The 19,422-nt window shown below is 49.2% G+C and overlaps 1 protein-coding gene across 1 annotated transcript; it reads left to right on the forward strand.

The window, feature by feature from the left end:
- The first annotated feature begins 1,150 nt into the window (after positions 1-1,150).
- KRT75 (keratin 75) lies at positions 1,151-11,459 on the forward strand. Its single transcript, XM_032173675.2, has 9 exons — positions 1,151-1,716; positions 2,271-2,485; positions 3,455-3,515; positions 3,883-3,978; positions 4,818-4,982; positions 6,780-6,905; positions 7,047-7,267; positions 8,669-8,703; positions 10,775-11,459. Exons 1-9 carry the CDS (start codon positions 1,219-1,221, stop codon positions 11,011-11,013), a joined length of 1,656 nt encoding a protein of 551 aa, XP_032029566.2. The 5' UTR covers positions 1,151-1,218; the 3' UTR covers positions 11,014-11,459.
- The last annotated feature ends 7,963 nt before the right edge of the window (positions 11,460-19,422 follow it).

A 19,422-nucleotide genomic window follows, 5' to 3' on the forward strand; every position in this document is an offset into this window, starting at 1 on the left:
CTGCTAGGTGCAGCTGTTGGAGCTCTTTTGATGAAGGACTGGAGAGCTAGGAATTCTTGGTCCTCAGGAGGAGGGACCTGCCTGGGAGACTTCTGGGATAGGCAGCCTCAAATGCAGCTTGGAGGTGATGATTCATGGTACACCGTCTTGTACAGTTTTATCTTCCCAACAGGACCATGAGCTTGTTGAAGATAAATAATGTGCATTATGTTTCTTTTGAATTCCCATAGGACTAGTCACAGGATGGACATGGTTGGCACTTCCTTAATATTACTTGATTGTATCAGAAGGAGGGAAGCCTCAATAGACATTTACTCAGCACTTACATATACCAGGCATTGCAAAAGTTTTCACATGTGAATATTCATCACAAACCCCATTTTACAGACATGCAAGTTGAGGCACAGAAAAATTTCATGGCTTGCTCAAGGTCCCACAACTATGAGCAGGTCTGAGATTCAAACCCAAGTCTTTCTCCTCCAACAACCTCTCTTCCCAGGAGACAGAGCACTGGCTGGCCTTGAGAGTCACATTATGTTGCAGTGGGCAGGGCACAGGCACACACACACTCCAGAAAACCATGTGTGACCTACACAATAGACACAGAAGCTTAAGAGCAGAATAAAGGGGCAATCAAAATGGGGTAGATTCCTAAGGAAGATGATTACAGAGCAGGACCTTCAAGGTCTGGAAAGACAGCTTGATGGGGCTTGGGGAACTGGGCAGTAGCTGCTGAGAAAATGCTTAGGGAATAGGAAGCACCCCAAGGAAACAGTGAAGTACAGTGGCTTGTATTAACACAAGATGTTTGGACAGGAGGGAGTTGGTCCCAGGCCTAAGAAAGTGGTTTAGAAATGAGGCAGTGTTTGCTGAGTCCTTTATAAGATGCATCATTAGCACATGACAGAAAGCAATTAACTTGCTTCTTACTCATGTGCTGATCAAGTTGCAACTGGAAAGGAGTTTGCACGTTGTGGGGAGGGGGTGCCAGGGAACCAGCCAGTGGCCCTTACACCATTTCCTGAGGGATGCCGAGTGTGAGCTCAGGGTTGGCGGATGCCCAGGGGATGCCATCAGAAGGCCCTCTCCACTAGCAGTGCCCCGCCCCTGGAGGATGCTCATAAAAGCCATGGGACCAGGGCTCTCCAGCCACCTGTCTTCTCCACTGCCTGCACTAGCCCACCTCAGGTGCCTTCTCGCCAGCCTTCCTCACCCACCATGTCTCGGCAGTCCTCCATCACCTTCCAGTCTGGCAGCCGCAGGGGCTTCAGCACCACCTCGGCCACCACCCCAGCAGCTGGCCGCTCCCGCTTCAGCTCTGTCTCTGTGGCCCGCTCTGCAGTGGGGAGTGGGGGCCTGGGAAGGATCAGCAGTGCTGGGGCCAGCTTTGGAAGCCGCAGCCTCTACAACCTGGGGGGTGCCAAGCGGGTCTCCATCAGTGGGTGTGGCAGCAGCTTCCGAAGTGGCTTTGGTGGCAGGGCCAGCCAGGGGTTTGGAGTCAACAGTGGATTTGGCTATGGGGGTGGAGTTGGAGGAGGCTTCAGTGGCCCCAGCTTCCCTGTGTGTCCCGCTGGAGGCATCCAAGAGGTCACTGTCAACCAGAGTCTCCTGACTCCTCTCAACCTGCAAATCGACCCCACCATCCAGCGGGTGCGGGCCGAGGAGCGCGAGCAGATCAAGACCCTCAACAACAAGTTCGCCTCCTTCATCGACAAGGTAAGCAGGGGCTTCATCCACTCCCTTGGGTTTGGGATCAAATAAACTCTTGGAAGGGCCATCCCATGGGGGAAGAGCAATAATGCAACGACCCCACTGTGGGAATGAGCACCGTTCAGCATGGCCTCCCAGGGGCTGAGACCCTTCCAAGTCAGGCCAGCTTGCCCCACAGGACCTGGTGGAAATTTCCTCTCTTTCCAAGCCACATGGGCTGGTTCAGTCAACACCAAGGGAAGAGTTTTGTTGATTCTCTACAGGAGAGTTGTTGCTCAGCAAACTACCCTAACCCAGAGTAGGTGGTGTTGAGAAACTTAACCGAAGAACAGCTCCCCAACAGAAGCCTCTAGGCCCCACTACCTGAATCCTATGCAAGCCCTAGGGAACTTTGTGGTGGCTCCATGGACTGCCTCCTTTTGGGTTGGAGTTTTCAGTTACATTATTGCCAATGGGCGCCAAGTGAAAAAAATATCTTTTTCTTCTCTCCCTTATTAATAGGAGTGTCTGACTCTGCCTTTCCAACTTCTCAAGGTTTCATTCTCTCTTCTTCCCTCCAGGTGAGGTTCTTGGAGCAGCAGAACAAGGTCCTGGAGACCAAGTGGGCCCTCCTGCAGGAGCAGGGCTCCAGGACCGTGAGGCAGAACCTAGAGCCCCTCTTTGATTCCTATATCAGTGAGCTCCGACGGCAGCTGGAAAGCGTCACCACTGAGAGGGGCAGGCTTGAAGCTGAACTGAGGAACATGCAGGATGTTGTGGAAGATTTCAAAATCAGGTAAGTGGGAGACTGGCTTCTGGCCACACACAGCCATCCGAAGGCTCCTTTGTATGAGGACCAGAGAGGTGCAAAGGAGCAAATGCCGATATCAGCCGGGAGCTTTGGAACTGCAGCCGTTATCCCGCAAGGTGGAGACCACACTGAGTGTGCTAGCACAAGAACCTTCATCTCGCGCATTGCTATTGATGAAGATCCTATTCCTATTTGGTCACATGACTGCAAAGGGATATCAACATCATCTGACAAAACATTGCTACTCACTCTAGAAATCATAACGTAATTTCACAGTCAGCATATTGTTTAATTCCATTGGACATGGGCTCAATTATTGAGATGGTTTGCATTTCCAGGATGGCATTCACTGTGGAGTGAAGAGAGGTAGCAAGGAAGAGTTTAAAGGAGGGCAATCTGACTTTCCTTGTGGGGGGCAACTTTTCACTGCACATCATCCAGACTGCAGTAGGTGAGGTATCCAGTGGAAAGGGATTTGGCCCAGGCTAACCCATTAGCCAGCTTGCCCTTATTTCTAGGCTTGAGCTACCCCAAGTTACAAAAAGCATATTTCTCAGGGGCCACCCTGAGGTTCCGTGAAAATATATCAAAATGTACCTGAAACAGCCTGCTGAACAGATAAAGTTTACTCCACGATTTCGGTAGACACTTAAGGTGGAAAAACATTTTAGATTGGCATTGCATATCTATCAAAAGATGGAGTTGCATATTTTTCTATTCCTTTAAGTTCCATGCTCACCTTCTACTCTTAGAAAAGTTTATTAAAAACTAGCAGAAGAAATTATCCCCCTTTTATGGAGGGAGAAATAGAGGTTAAGTGAATCACCCAAAGTCATGCCCAGGTCAGCAGAAGAGCTGGAAATGATTTGAGGGCTCTTAACTCTTGCTACACCAGTCTGGGAAGAGTTCAATGCAAACTTGCTCAACAGCACACCCCCCGCTCTGTCCTTATAGGTACGAAGATGAAATTAACAAGCGCACGGCTGCTGAGAATGAATTTGTAGCCCTGAAAAAGGTGAGTGGGGATGTCTCTCTCAAAGGAGAAGATTTAAAATGGAATCTGGAGTGTGGGGTAACCTGACCTCTGGCCCTTGGGCCACCCAAGAAATGTCACATCAACCTTGAGAATATCTGCAGAGTTCAAACCTCCCAACATGTTCCCTCTACGTTGACGGCCCCATTAGCCCTGCTTGGGTTTCTGTGAGCTCAGGGAATTCAAGCCCCCAGTTCTCAGTAATTACCCATCCCCAACCCCAAATCCCCCAGACCCAGAGTTTTCTAAAATCCAAACTAGATGAGTTGGGGAGAAATCTGCTCGGCTTCTTTTGGACCAAATACTTGGGGCTGCAGACTCAAAGGAGCATCCTGTGCTGTCGTTCCAGGACGTAGATGCTGCCTACATGAACAAGGTGGAGCTGGAAGCCAAGGTCAAATCTCTGCCTGAGGAGATCAACTTCCTCCACTCAGTCTTTGATGCAGTAAGAGTCTGCAAGTATTTCTGTCCCTGCTAGGTCTGGAGCCTGGAAAGAAAAGGATGATGCATTGTGCCATTCATTCACTCAGTGCCTCTGCCCAGCATCTTGCCTGGATACTTCAAGCTGGGGCTTGGGGGGTAGGGGGACCAGGGAGAACTGCTTGGAGCCTTGTCATACTAAACTACCCCAGCTCTGATGCTTCTCCCCCGAACTCCCTCATCCCATGGCGGACAACATCTAGCAAGGAGAGAGTACTGATTCCCAAATTCTAGGACATTGGGTAATTTCCCAAGAAATCAAGACATACCTGCTCCCTTCCCCTTCCCTGAAAAGCATTAAAAAAAAAACAAAAGGCAAGCTTCCCCTCAGCTCATTGGTCAGGGGGCTTCCTGCCCTTTGAAGATGCCTCATTCTGGGCGCTACTCCTCCAAAGGCAGAGACCTGGGTCTGTGGAAAGGGAGAGAGAGGTAGAAAGTGATGGAGTCACACTGTGCAGGGGGAAGTAGTGTCCCAGATGTCCCCCAATGCTCTTAAAGAAGCCGTTTATGCTGGCATACTGAACAGACACATGTCACATTCGAATATATGTAATTCCAATTCAGAGGATGCTTACCCACCCTAATGCCCGGGGAAAGCACACAGATGGGAGCCTTGAGAAGTAAGGCTGGGAAAGACTTTCACCACACTGATCTTTCTGGATGAATGGGAATACCTAGGGAATAGCTGGGAGAATCTGCCAGGAATACTAAGGAAAGGATTCCTGACCTAGATGGGTAGTTAACCATGAAGATTTAAGATTCTTCTTCTTATGCCTTGGTGATGCTGAGTTTACTGCCCTGTAGGAGCTGTCCCAGTTGCAGACCCAGGTCAGTGACACATCCGTGGTGCTGTCCATGGACAACAACCGCAACCTGGACCTGGACAGTATCATCGCCGAGGTCAAAGCACAATACGAGGACATTGCCAACCGCAGCCGGGCTGAGGCTGAGTCCTGGTACCAGACCAAGGTGAGCGTGGACACCATGATAGTTTCCAAGGTTAGTGTTCTCTGAGGCTCCACGTTATCACTTAACTCAGCCTCAGGAAACGTGTGAGCACATTCATTTATTTCAACTTAGCAGGCATGTCTTTGATGCTATGAAAACTTACCTTGAAATGCATGTGGAAACCCAGCCATACATGTCACACTAATACATGTCAGCCCAGTGCTGGGAGCTCAGGGCATCCACCGGCCCCACATTCCTCAAGATCTGGGTGGGAGCAGGGTGAGATACCAGGACAACCAAGACACAGTCATGAAGCAGTTTCTAAAAGACTTATTTATTCTCTATATATTTTCTGAGTTCCTGCTGTATGCCAGTCAGGGTAACAGGGTTGCACATGAATAAACTGCAAACAGAGAACCCAAGCTCTGGGAGGCCATGTAGTGAATGGACAATCATGGAAGGGAAAAGATAGCATGAATAAAAAGCTTCCAGGAAGACGTGGGTGCTTTGTCCAGTTGGGAAGCTGTGAGGGACAAAAGATTGCCAAGGAGTGGGGAGAGGTTTAAGGCTGAACAAGGAGCTGGCAGGCAAGAACAAGCAAGGGAGTTTATGTCAGGAAGAGGAAGGTTGGGATAAATACAAACAGCTACTGCCCAGAGCTCAGACAGCCGCAAAGAAGTTTGGCTTTGGAGGGGTACAGCTGACCCATGATACCAGCTCCCTGCCAAATCCAGACCCCTCTTGGGGCAGCTTCTCACCTACAAGCTGGTTCCTACTCGTTCCCTGCTCCATACATTGTCTCATCCCTTCTGGTCAGAAGTGTGGTGGAAAGGAAGGTGGATAGCAGGGACCAGGGGTCCACAGGGCAGAGGCAGCGCCTTGACGGTGAGAGGAAACGTGATGCACTTAACCCCAAGGTGAAGTGGTTGAAATCGATAGCAAACGATTCCTCATGTCGTTGGGTTGTTGCTCCATTTAATCGTATATATCTAGAAGCGGGAACCTGAGCTATTCAGCACCTTCAAGACCCCCACAGATCTTGACTCTGGCAGGGGATCTCCTTTTGTCAGGGAAAGGTGTAGGTTTCACTTCAGTCTGCTGGAGGAGACAGGGTGTAATTATTGCTCTTAAATTCACGTGTCCTGGATATGCACCATTAGATTGAGAACTACCTGAGATTGGGAATACTTTTACAGTCTTCAAAATTGTGCCTTCCACAGCCTCTGCACCATCCCACACCATTCCCCCATATCTCCTCCCTGTTTCCCCAGCATTGGTGTTTGGAGGGCTACCAAAATTCATGGGCACAGTTGGTCTGGATGCATGCTCTGTGACCAGGAACTCCCCAGGGACAGTGACCAAATCACTGTCTCACTCCTAGAACTCACCATGTTCCTTCCCTGACCCAAGGTCTTCATGCAGGCTGTTTCCTTTGTCTGGAATGTTCTCCCCCACAGCTGATCACTTAGGTCCCTCCTTCTCATTCTTCAGACCACAGTTCAAGCATCTCCATCTCTGGAGAGACTTCTCTGATCACCACTTCCCACTTCCAAATCTAGGTCAGATTCCTTCATTACACTCTCCCAGGACCCTGTTCATTTCCTAAGGGCCCTTATCTCAGTGTGGAACTATACATTTGATAATATGCTAATTCAGTTAATGTCTATGTCCCCCAATAAACTGTAAGCTTCAGGGGGAATGAGTGAATGACCAGGAATGAATGAGCCTGCTTGTGGCACCCAGGGTGAGTCTGTGTGCACAGCAACTGCCTGGGCCAGGCATTTGACTCACTGACTGGGTTTGCTCTGGTTCTCTCAGTACGAGGAGCTGCAGGTCACAGCAGGCAGACATGGGGATGACCTTCGAAACACCAAACAAGAGATCTCTGAAATGAACCGCATGATCCAGAGGCTGAGAGCTGAGATTGACAGCGTCAAGAAGCAGGTAAAGATTTGGCAAGGCCAAGAGCTCCTCAAATGTTCATTTCTTCTGGGCCTTTCTGCCATCTTTAAGAACTCCTCCCCAAGAAGCACCACACCTCCATGGGCTGTCAGCAGGACTCATGGCTTCCTCCTGTCCTTTCAGTGCTCCAGCTTGCAAACGGCCATTGCTGATGCAGAACAGCGGGGAGAGCTGGCTCTCAAGGATGCACGGGCCAAGCTGGTGGACCTTGAGGAGGCCCTGCAGAAGGCCAAGCAGGACATGGCTCGGCTCCTGCATGAGTACCAGGAGCTGATGAACGTCAAGCTGGCCCTGGATGTGGAGATCGCCACCTACCGCAAGCTGCTGGAAGGCGAGGAATGCAGGTGAGGTAGATGCACCAACTTCATCCTCAAAGCAAGTTGAGCTCTCCCCAGCTTCCTGGGCATTCCTAGGGGCTCAGGCTGTTGCAGCCCCTTCTTCTCCTGGAAGAAAATGCAGTTCAGAATTGGGCTATGGCAAACAAATAATTTTAATTTCCTTCCAGGCTAGTAAATCATTTGAGGTGCAACTACAGTTAGCATCCCCATAGAAACCTAAAACCTGATCAGGTCTAAGTAACTGAATTCTACCAAAGGAGACATTTGGTTACATGGCAGCTCTCAAAATGCGGTCTACAAGGCCATGGGCTGAGAACAAACAGTCCTAGGATTTGGGCTTACAGATCTACCACTAAGTAGCTACATAACCTTGGGAAAGTCAGTCTCCCTTCTCTGGCTCTCAGTTTCTTCAATGATAAAATGAAAAGGTCAGATTACATGATCTGCAAAGCTTCATGGGAGCTTTGTGCTCTGCCAGTCAGGAGCTGTGTAGCCAAGAGCAAATACTTAACCTCTCCACCTCTCAGTGTTCTCACCCAATAAAATGTGAATAGCAGTAGTTCTAAACTCTCACATTATTAAAAGGGTTAAAATAAGGGAATACACACAAAGCTCTTAGAACAATGCATGGTACACAGCATGTTCGATAAATGTTAGCTATCCAGTTTCATGGCCAAAGATATAGGCTTTGGTGTCAGATGAATCTGGCTTCAAATCCAGCTTTGTAACTATGGGCAAGTTAGTTAACTTGTCTGAACTTCCATTTCTCCCTCTATAAAAGTGAGTGAATAATACCTACCTCATGGGGTTGTTGAGAGAACTAAGTGGTGTGATACAAGTAACAGGTACTCAACAGCTGTTAGCTCTTGTTAAGGTTCTCAGTATGTGTTTATGAATGAATGCCAGTTCTGTCCTGGAGATGCTAAAGCAAAGTTACTTGGTTGCTAAGATAATAATAAACTGATATTACTATTGTTATTTTTATGACTCAGACTCCTGTCCACACCTATATATAATAAGCTCAGCCCTGGCTCAGTGCATGACAATGGTCCCTTGTTGAGAGACAAATCTTATTATAGGACAGGCCCTTCTTTCCAGTTGATGCCAGTATATGGTTACTTTTAATTTCCTTAAGGCATCTAACTAGTTTAAACCAAAAATTGTATTTCTGAGATTATAGATTTTGCTCCTGTGAACCTCAAACTCCACCTTATTTTATTCATTAGATTATTAATATTATCTTTAATACTACTAGTTCTCAGATAATTTCAACCTGCATTACTTCTGCAATAAAAATAATAAAGTATGTTTAAATGCTTTGTCAACAATTACAAAAGTGTCATTGCAAAGGCCCGTAAGCTGCTGGCCACATTGGTAACCTTCCTTCTCCCCGCTCTTCCCAATCAGGTTGAGTGGAGAGGGAGTTTCTCCAGTTAACATTTGTGAGTATGACATACTTCTTGTGCCATTTGGAGTGTTGTGTGGTAGAGGGGATGGGGATGTGGTGGGCTTGCCGGAGGGTGAAGATATGAAGGGTTAGAAGGGATCTCACAGACAGCGTTCATTTGGAGAAGGTTTGAGGTTTTGAGTCCCTTAAAAAGCAAGCCATATTGGGAGTCTCTAATGTCACAGTTCTTTCCTCTTTGAGAGTGAGGGTGTCACAGAAGGGGTGATGGGAGGTTTGTTGTCATTGTTCTGGGTGGGTTTAAAAGATCCTGGCCACATCTCCTACCTCCCAGAATTCCCTGCCTTTTTGTTGGGGCTGCAAGCCTAGCACAGAGGTGAGCACTTGATGTAGACGGGATTTATGAAAATTCCTGGTCTGGCTTGGACCTCTGAAGGGAGCCTTCATGCTGCAGACAAGAGCATTGCCAACTAGGCGGCTTCTCTCCTAAACAGTTTGAGAAGAAGCTCCACTGCTTGGCTCAACTCCGCAGAGTATAACTGCAGAAGGATGCCAAGGGTTTTCAAGGCAGTAAGGGCAGCATAAAATATGCCAGTTGGGTACAGTAGCTCTAAAACAGGAGAGGTGTTAACAAGCTGGCATAGCCCTGTGCTGGTGAGAGAAGTGGTCATTCACAGAGCTCAGTGCTGGCATCACAAGGGCAACAGAAATGACTCTTACAACTCACCCTCTACAAGTGAGTTTGAGTTTGGTTTTCTTGATGGGCATTCATAAGGGCAATTCATTATATTAGCCAATGATTCTAGAAGGCAGAGCCCTCTGAACCTCCAGGTGTCCTTCTTCCCTGATGTCCTTGTCTAGTGGTGCCAGAGACCCTCAGAGCTAACTTTGGGGACAGGCCTTCAAGCATAACCTTGAAGCTCCTTTTCTCTTGAAAACACCTAATTGTCTGTACTAGTTTTTCAGGGCTGCTGCAGCAAAGTACCACCAGACAGGTGGTTTAAAGCAACAGAAGTATCTTGTCTCACAGTTCTGGAGGCTGAAATTAAGGGGTTAGCAGGGCCCTGCTTCCTCTGAAACTTGGAGCCTGGGCCAGCCTCCTGCTCTGTATGTCATGCAGGGTGGCACTATCCCCTCTCCAAACCAGATGGTGTTCTGGAACACGGAGGCAGCATGGGCGGCCCAGCCCCCCTCCAGCCTCCTCCTAGCTCTGGCGGTGGCCATCCATCCTCAGTGTTCCTTGGCTTGTGGCTGCATCCCTCCACTCTCTGTCTCTGTGATTGTATGACCAGATCCCTGTGTGTCTGTGGCTTCAGATGAATGTCTTCCTTCTTTCTGTATGGACACCAGTCATGTTAGATCAGGGCCCACCCTACAGACTTTATCTTAACTTGGTTATACCTGCAACGATCCCATTTCCAAATAAGATTGCATTCACGGATACTGGTGTTAACGCTTCACCATAGGTTTTTGAAGGACACAATTCATGCTATAACGGAGTCTATTTTTTAAAATTTGATTTTCCTTCTGCAGGACCCAAAGTAGGGTGCTAGAATGTGTAAGGGGTTGAGTTATAAATCAGAAGAGGAATAGGTTGGGAGGAGAATGGGGGCAGAGTTCACTGGCCAACAGGTTAATCTGTCACTTGATCCATCAAGAATATTCCAGCCTCCACTCTGGGATTCTGAGTGTGGGGCTGGGGGACACTGAGGGAAGAGGAGTGTGCCCCTCCCCCCATAAGCGTCCAGAAGGAAGAGAAACTCTGGAGTCAGGCTCAGAGAGGGAGACAGACCCAGACGGCACAGCAGGAGGATCAAAGGGAAAGCAGGCGGACTGGAGCTGCTTCCAGGAAGAGAGGGCTCCAGTAGGTTCTGGAAGGGGAGGAGGAAGCCATTCCAGCCTAAGAGGCTGCCTGGAGCTGCAGCTCAGGAACACAGGCCAAGGCATATGGCAGTGATCTCACTAAGCAGGGGACATTGGAAGGAGGCAAACTACTGGCTGATGAGACCACCCCCTCCCCACCCAAGGACTCCAGGGCACAGGCCCTGACACTCCCAGCTGTCTTCTCTTTGCACTTGATGTGACCACACCTCCTCTCTTCCCAGCAGCTGTGGTCACCTCCACTCTATCCAGTGGCTATGGAAGCGGCAGCAGCATTGGAGGTGGAAGCCTGGGCCTCGGTGGGGGCAGCGGCTACTCCTTCACTACCAGTGGTGGGCATAGCCTGGGTGCAGGCCTGGGAGGTTCTGGATTCAGTGCCACCAGCAACCGGGGCCTAGGGGGCAGTGGTTCTAGCGTCAAGTTTGTCTCCACCACATCCTCCAGCCGGAAGAGCTACAAGCACTAAGAGAGCTGCATGGCTCCCTCTCCCCTGCTTTGAGGCCTTTTTGCAGTCACACCTGGACACCTGGTCCTGCTCCTTCCTGTCTCCTTGTAAGGTGCACCTGTGCTGCTGGGAGCCTGGAGTACTGGCTACACCCATTCCCAGGCCTAAGCCAGCCTCTCCCTCCTGACAGTGCCCAGACTGCCGGCAGCACCTGTCTGCTACACATGTGAAACCAAAGCCTGCTCTCTCCCAAGGCTCTCATTCAGCCTATCTTGTGAGGCCTGGGCAGCTGGAAAGTCCTCCTCCAGCTCCATCTCCCTCCCTCCCTCCAGATGCAGAGGTTGGGGAGTCTCTCAATGCCAGGTTGTCACCCACCTGTCTCATAATGTTTATAAGCGGCCTGCTGGGAGTGAGCACTCCCTCTGTTCCCTCCCTGGAATGTGTCTATTAAATGCATGTGTCACCTGTTTGGTGTCTGGCCCTCTGTTTGGAATGGTGACTGACCCAAAGCAATTCTCCTCCTCTCCCAGGCCTGCTCCCAGCATGGGGATCACACAAGCAGTGCTCAGAAGCATCAGCCCTTGCCCCTTACCTCTGAGCTAAGAAAGCTGGCTGGGAGGAAGGGAGGGCGGGCTGCAGAGGTGCAGGGAGTGCAGGGCTGGCAAGACTTCCTTTTCTCTCTCCTTGGCATGCCTTGTTTGGGGAGCCGGAGCTGCTGGGAGAAGGCCAGACCGGCCTCCCTGCTCTGTTGGTGCCGTCCCCATTCCAAACCAGTGTTCCAGAATACTGACGCTGGGTGGGTGGCCCAGCAGAGGGGCTGATTGTTCCCTGACAGTTTCAAGCTTGCAGACCCAGCAGAGAAATAACAGGCCATGAAGAGGAGTTAAAAGGCAGCCCTGGGAGCAATGCTTTCACCAAGGAGAGGAGCCATTTAGCCCATAATTGCAGGCAGAAGTGAGATATCCAGTAAGCTCCCACATTCCTGAGTTTACAGTCTCCTGGACCCCTCCCATCAGGCCTGAGCTGGGGCATAGCCCAGTGGGCTCACCCAGAGTGGGGCAGTCGATGTGGGCTTGGAGGGAGTAGGTTCAATGCTCAGGACTAAGCTCAGGAACTGATGTGAGCTACTTGGGACAGGGTTCTAAAACACCCTTGTCCAGGGTGAAGGAGCAGGAAGTGAAGTCAGGGGAGAAGGAGGCCATGAATCAGGAGGGAAGATGAGTGTAAAACCAGGGGCTAAAATTTGGAATGGATGGAGAGGGAGGATGGCAGGAAGGTGAGAAATGACACTAAGAACAATTGTGAAATCCCTGGTGTTGGGGTGAGGGCGAGTTCAGACCCAGAGAAGAGAGAAGTGGAGCGACAGGAATTTGGAGTGACATCCTCAGGCTTTCTCCACTGGCCAAGCTCCCTCTCATCTCTGAGCCTGATCTTCCCATCTGTGTGGGGTGCAATGATTCAGGGCATGGGACCGGGAGTCAGGATTCTGACAATGGCCCCAGTGCTCACTAGCTATGTGACCTCAGCCAAGGCGCCTAACTACAGCATGTCTCAATCCCCTCCTTTGTCAAACAAGAATCATAACAGCAACCCCTGTAGTGCTATTTCAGATTAAAGAAGATACACGGAAACCAGCTATCCATAGTGGCTGCTCAAAAAGTATTCAAAATTGTCCTTATTTTTATCATCCACCCTCACAAAGTTATTATGTGAATAAAATGAAATCATGCTTGTGGCTGACCTGCCGTGTGGTGTGGCACAGACTGAATCTCCAATAAATGAATTTTTAGAAATCATAAGTGAACAGAATGGAAGGAGCATAATTTAGTGGCTTTGAGTTCAGAGCCCAAGACCTGGGAATAGAGAAGGGAGTTCAGATGAGAGGCTACAGGAGTGTCCACAATGTGTGGCTGAGAGCTTGGGTGGGTAGGGGGCCCAGAAACCCCCAGGCCTGCTCCAGGTCTGCTCCAGACCCCAATGCCCAGACCTTGTCCTGGGGACTTTGTTTAAGGGGGAAAATTGTGTGTATTTCCCAAGTCTGTCTCCCATGCTGAGGTGAGATAAGGGTTATTCAAGAAACCCAGATTGGCTGCACAAGACCACAAAGGACTCGAGAGAGCAGAGAGAGGAAGGGGCATGGGGGCTGGCCCAAGGCCACACAGCTCATGATGGACATGGCTGAGGACATACCCGGATCCTCACAATGCGACTCCAGTGTGACCCACTGCAGCATTCCCAGAGTATATAGGCAACTGAGTCCAGACTCTAGGTCTAGAGAGATCATGTCAGAAAGAACATGGACATATGAAACTTTCTGCCAAGGACCTCCTGCCCATTTAATGGAATTCAAAACTTCACCCAGTAATATGATGGTGGAGTGTTCTTTTCTTGAATTACCACACATGCACCTGGTTGGTGCCAGCCCCTCTGACTCTTCCTGCTTCTCCCTTGTCCAAACCAAACCATTTGTCCCCCAAGCCCATTGCACCAACATCTGCTTGGCTCTCTATGTTCCAGGTTCCTTCCAGGCTGAGGAAGAGGAGGAAGAGCCTGCCGCCTGGACTCTGAGGTCCAGGTTGTGCAGAGCCTCCCTGCACTGTTAGGGATCCCATATACCAGAGCCCTCTGGGAGGCTCCTGAATGGAAGCTCTCTCAGTCTCTTACCTCTGGCTGGGGCAGGTGTGGTTTCTGGAACAGGAGAACAAAGTCCTGGAGACTAAATGGAGCTTCCTGCAAGACCGAAAAACCACCAGGGCCAATTTTGAGCCCATGTTTGATGTCCACATCAACAACATGAGGCAGCAGCTGGACTGCCTGGGTGGAGGGTAGGGGAGGCTGGATGTGGAGTGAAAGAACATCCAGGACGTGGTAGGGGACTTCAAGAACAAGTGAGCAGATGTTCAGCCAGTGCCTGGGCCAGGGCCCTGCCCTGGGGCTCCAGGGGAGGTCAGAGGGGGCAGGAGAAATAGCCTCTGCTCTCCAGAAATGTCCAATTCAGTGGGGAAATGGAACACACTTAGGGCACAGAGGTGGAATCAGAAATAAACGCAAAATCAAAATAAACACAAAATAAACACAAAAGTATCAAGAGAGCTGGGACCCACCCCGTGGTCAAGAATGCTGAGGCTTTAGTGAAGGGCTGGGATTGTAGATGATGATACCTAACATAGGTACAAAAAGCAAGATACACACAACATTCTTCAAACTCTGCAGATGAGGAAAGTAAGGCTCTGAGATAGCATACCAAAGATGACACGAAGTAACAACTCAGGAGTTAAGAATGAGTCCCATAGAATCTCACTCTCACATGAATGCAATTAAATCTCACTGCTAATTTGCACAGTGTTCACATATTCACTCCAATCCAGGCCAAGAGGCTGGAGAACAAAAAAGAAAGAGACACATTTGCTGCCTTCTCCCAAGACCACACACACACACACACACACACACACACACACACACTACTAAACATAATGAGATGCTCAAATGCTCATGCCTGTAGACACAAATTTCTTGATTTTATTGTTTTTACTTATTTTTATTTCTGATTTTTCTGGTTCTAATTATTTTTAATTCTCTTGGTCCAACCAAAATTAATAACTGGATCATGAGTTTTGGTTAATGCTGTTTGTATACTGTAGCACAAGTTCAGGTTTTAGAGTTGTGCTGTCCAACATAGTAGCCAGGAGCCAGTAGCCACATGTGACCATTTAAATTTAAATTAATTAAAACTAAATAAAATTTAAAATTCAGTTCCTCAGTTACACCTGCCACATTTCAGGTGTTCAATGGCCACACGTGGCTAATGGATCCTGTAATGAACACAGATACAGAGCAATTCTGTCATCGTGGAAAGTTCTCCTGGACAGCACTATAGATTTCAGAGTCAGTGGCTTTAGAATCTTGGCTCAAGCACTTAATGGCTGAATGACCTTAAGAAAACTATTTAACCCCTCTAAGCCCCAGGTTCTTTATCTGTTAAAAGAGACATCAATAGTACCCACCTCACAAGAGCACTGAGATTATTAAATCAAAAATTGCATGTAAGGTGCTTGGTAGGGTTCACAGTGCCTGGCACATAGTAAGTTGTTAATAAGTATTAGCTATGTTTATTGTATTTATGATTAGGTATGTGTGTGCCATGATACAGATGCAGACAAGAGAAGCAAGTGCAGATGGGTAATTTATAACATGTATGCAAGCATGGACTAACAGTGTTTCAATCCAAGAAGTCTTCCTGGAGGAGAAGGATAAAGCTTAGGGTTGAAAAAGGAAGAAGGCACAGGGGAGGGATATGGCAGAGCATCTGTTGATGAGTGTGCTCCTGGTCAACGACCAGGCAATGTTCCTGTGGCATCAAAGTGGCCTGTGCAGGGCCAGGCGATGCTTGCCCTTCAGCAGAGGAACTGTGAGCTGGGCCACACAGAAGCTGAGGACAGTTGTATGGAGTTAGGTGAAGAAGAGACATTCAGAGTTCATTAAAAGGCAACTCAAGGAAACGATGAGGAAAACCGAATTGCTTTTCCCAGAGAACACTGGGAGAAAGCACAATACTGAAATTTCAATGGCAAGCAAGAGATTTTCTCAGATCATACGGAGCAGCAGAGGAAATATGAAAGCCAGGAAGATCCTGCTTCGTGTAAGTCATGTGTGATGGGACTCTGTGGTTTTAAAAGAATGACAACTTTCCATTACATAGTAGAGAAAGATCCTCTGGGAGGTCATATGGCTGATGGGCAGAGCAGCTGAGATCAAAACCACAGCTGTCTAGCACCATGAGGGTGGGGTGTGCTGATGCACCCAGGTAGGTTGGGTGGGGAATGGGTCACCTGGAACAGAAGCGAAATTTCCTTCCCAGAGATCAGTGAGCAGGAGGCACCTCCACATGCCCCTGGGGGACAGACAGGGTGGGGTTGCTGCCTACAGACAAAATGAAGAATGAGAAACCTTTGGGGGAGAGGGTGCCTATGGACCTGAAGTCTCTGCTTCTTAGGCCACAGTTCAGCATGCCTGAACAGAGTGAGGGAAATGTGGCTGTTGTAGGATGAGGGGCTGCCAGCCTCTGACCTTTCTCTCTGTTTCTCTCCTCTCTGCCCTGGGTTGGGGCAAGACCATTAAAAAAAAAAAAGAAAAAGGAAATGTATATGCCCCTTTATGGGACCCAAATACTCCAAGGAGCCGAGCTGTGAGAAAAGAAACCTCAGGTAGACTGAGAGGGGATCTGTTTTGTGGTTGTTTTGGGCTTGGGCTTTGTTTGGTGGTTTGTTTGATTTGGAATTTGGGGCCATGTGTGTCACAGGAGAGCCAGGCTACAGTGAAGCATTTGCTAAGGCTGCCCTGCAGACCCACCATTGCCTGTCCACCTCCACCCTACTGCTCTGACCTCACTCCCAGGGCCCAATCCAACCCCAAACCACTTCTTGATCCTTCCCACAGGTATGAAGAAGAACTCAACAGGTGCACTGAGGCAGAGAATGAGTTTGTGGTGCTCAAGGTGAGTGGACAGAGTTCCTCCTGCCCGGCTCCCAGTGGCCTCATACAAGGCCTTATTTAATTTGCACAGCAAGCCTAGAAGTAGGTCTTACTTTAACAGTGGGAAAACTGCAATTCAGAGAGGTAAAGACACTTGCCCAGGGCTACCTAGGTAATCAGGAGTGAGTCAGGACCCAGGACTCCAGAGTCTGAGCTGCAAATCCCAACACCACCCCCACCCCGCGTGGAGTCCAGTGTGGAGACAGGGGAAGCAAAATGGGCCTTGTCCTGGGCTGGGTCTCCAGGCACCCAGTCAGGTTCAGGAGGACGGGGCAGCCCAGAAGCAGCTCCATGGAGTTCTGGGCCTTCCTGCTTGGTGGCCAGGGCCAGAACAGGGTTGTCCTCACAATGTGAGGTGATGCAGAACTTTCGATGTGGCACCAGAGCTGATGAGCAGGTGGGCACCCCTGAAGGCCCCGGTCTTCACACAGTTTGGAAGTTCTACTCCTCTCCAAGTTCTAAGTTCTACTCCACGGCCTGGAGTAGACAGATGCTCTGTCCTTGGGAACTGAAGCTCTCCCACCTAATTCACAGACAGAGGGGGCTGGTTATCCCTGGAAGGGTAAGGCCCAGAGTGATAGCATGTTCTGTGGTACATGGATGCTGTCTACATGAACAAGGTGGGGCTGGAGGCCAAACTGGATGCCCTGATGAATGAGACCAACTTCCTGAGCACTTTCTATAAGGTGGTGAGAGTGCTCGGTGCCACCTCCAACAGGAGGGCTGGGGGCTGGGTCTTAGAGCCTCAGCTGGGCACAGAGCCTGCGGGCTCCTTCCTTGGTCTTCTCTCTGCTCCTTATCCCATCTGCATATTGTAGGGCAGATGCTGCTTCCCCTCCCACAGGAGAAAATGAGGTTCCATAGAGCGGCCAGCAGGTCAAGAGAGATGAGAAATTCAGCCTTAACCATCTGGATCAAGCATGTTCCATTGGGCAGGCAGAAAAATGGACCACCTGTCATTAAAATATGGATTTCCATAGAACTTTCTGAGCAACTTGGCTCATCCTGCCCTGCCCAAATTTACCTGCTGCTCTTCCTAGAGCAACTGCAGGGTGATGCAATTACACAAATCAAGTGGCAATTAGTGAGCCCTCAGGTGCTTCTGGAAGCAAGCAACACAATTGCCTGGTTCTCCGTTTGTGTCCTCCACAGAGCTGCAGGCACAGTGCTGAGCAAACACAACGGAGCCTGTAAGTTCCTGAAGCTTACAGTATAGTGCAGGAGAAAGGCACAACAGAGATAATCAAATCACTGCACTATTTCAGGGGCTACAGAGGCAATGAAGAGAAATGACAGTAGAAAGCAATCATAGGCAGTGGGTGGGTGACATTGAAAAAGAAACTTGAAGGAATCCAGCATGTCAGCCAGGAAGGCATGGTGGGTGGGGGTAGTGCTCCAGCAAGAGGGAATGGGAAGAATAAATGACCCCGGGTGTGATCCAGGAATGCCAGGAGGAGGACAGTGTGGCTGGGGCAGAGGGAGAGACTGGTGAAGATAGGGCCAGCAGTGTCGAGGTGGGGTGTAGGGGGAGTGGAGTGCCTCCAGGTAGGCCTGGTAAGGACAGGTGATATGCCCATAGGGTCACACACACGTGATGCCCAACAGAAGCTTGTCACATTGTTCCAGGACCTGGGGTTTCAGCTCTGATTGTTTGGGTGGGCTCCAATTCCGCCTTACAGCCCACAGGGGGATAACCAGCCCCCTCTCTGCTTGTTCTCTTCAATGCTGACAACCAGGGTGGTATTGCCTCGGAATTCTGAACTAGCCCACAGCCAGCAAGCCTGTGGGCCAAGATCTTTAACTAGATCTGCAGCCAGGAAAAACTATTTGGGAAAAACAAGCTGCAGCACAATAACAAAATAATAATTTGTTGAAACGGGAAATGTATGAATCAGTCATCAATAAAGAGAGAAAAGGAATATTTTTACTTAGACTTCTGCTTTGGCCTACTGATTCTCAAATTTTAAAGAGCATCAGAATCTTCTAGAAATCTTGCTAAACACCAGTTCTGATTTAGTAAGTCTGGGCTGGGCCCACAGTGTTGCATTTCAATCAAGTTTCCAGTGATGCTGATGCTGCTGGTTTGAGGTCACATTTTGAGAACCACTGAGTTAGATGATCCTGAAAAGGGACCATTAACAAATTAATTGTGAGTTCACTGTTTCCAGACCATCTTATCTGGATGTCATTTAATCTTCACGAATTCATTTGAGGCCAGTATTATGATCAGCCTTGCTGAGATCCGGGATGCTATTCAAACGTGATTGGCAGACACAAGACTCGAATTTGTCAGTTGGGTGGCCTTTCTGCTATTTCCAGCCGATTTCCGTTGCCCATCCTATCCCCGAGGAGCAGGGAGGAGCCAAATTGGGAAACACAACTGGAAAGTAGCCAAGTCTTCTGGCTTCTTCTGACTCAGTTTTCTTTCGCAAGATATTTTCCTTATTTGGTGTGAAGGGCTATATTTTCTCAGAACATGAGACATCTGTGATACTGACAGGTCACAACGTGGTGTGCTCCTGTGACACCAGGAGTGGCTTCTGGAGAATTCTGGCTGGAGTTACCTGTGCTGCTGCTCCCTCCACGCAGATGAGCTGATGACAAAGAACAGCCATAAACTCAATGACCTCCCTAATGTTCTTCCCAGCCCTTTCAGCCTCCACAGGCCACTCCATCCCTACCGTGCAAGACCCTCAATGCCAGGGTCTGTTCCAGGGGGCAGATCACAGCCTCCCAAAACATGCCCCCACACACACATGCATACACATGCCCACACGCCCACATGCATGCACACACATACATGCACTCGCATGCACATACGAACACACATGCACACACACGCACACACGGACACACATGAACATGAGCACTCTGCCTCAGCTCTCTCATTTGGACCCA

The sequence above is a fragment of the Hylobates moloch genome, unplaced genomic scaffold (assembly GCF_009828535.3).
Source record: "Hylobates moloch isolate HMO894 unplaced genomic scaffold, HMol_V3 SCAFFOLD_13, whole genome shotgun sequence".
NCBI classification, from domain to species: domain Eukaryota; kingdom Metazoa; phylum Chordata; class Mammalia; order Primates; family Hylobatidae; genus Hylobates; species Hylobates moloch.

Bases quoted from the DNA above. Each gene is read 5' to 3' on its own strand.
- KRT75 (XM_032173675.2), top strand. From the start codon at position 1,219: ATGTCTCGGCAGTCCTCCATCACCTTCCAGTCTGGCAGCCGCAGGGGC. The intron at 3,979-4,817 runs GTAAGAGTCTGC...ACTGCCCTGTAG, and splicing joins TCCACTCAGTCTTTGATGCA to GAGCTGTCCCAGTTGCAGAC. The intron at 4,983-6,779 runs GTGAGCGTGGAC...TGGTTCTCTCAG, and splicing joins AGTCCTGGTACCAGACCAAG to TACGAGGAGCTGCAGGTCAC.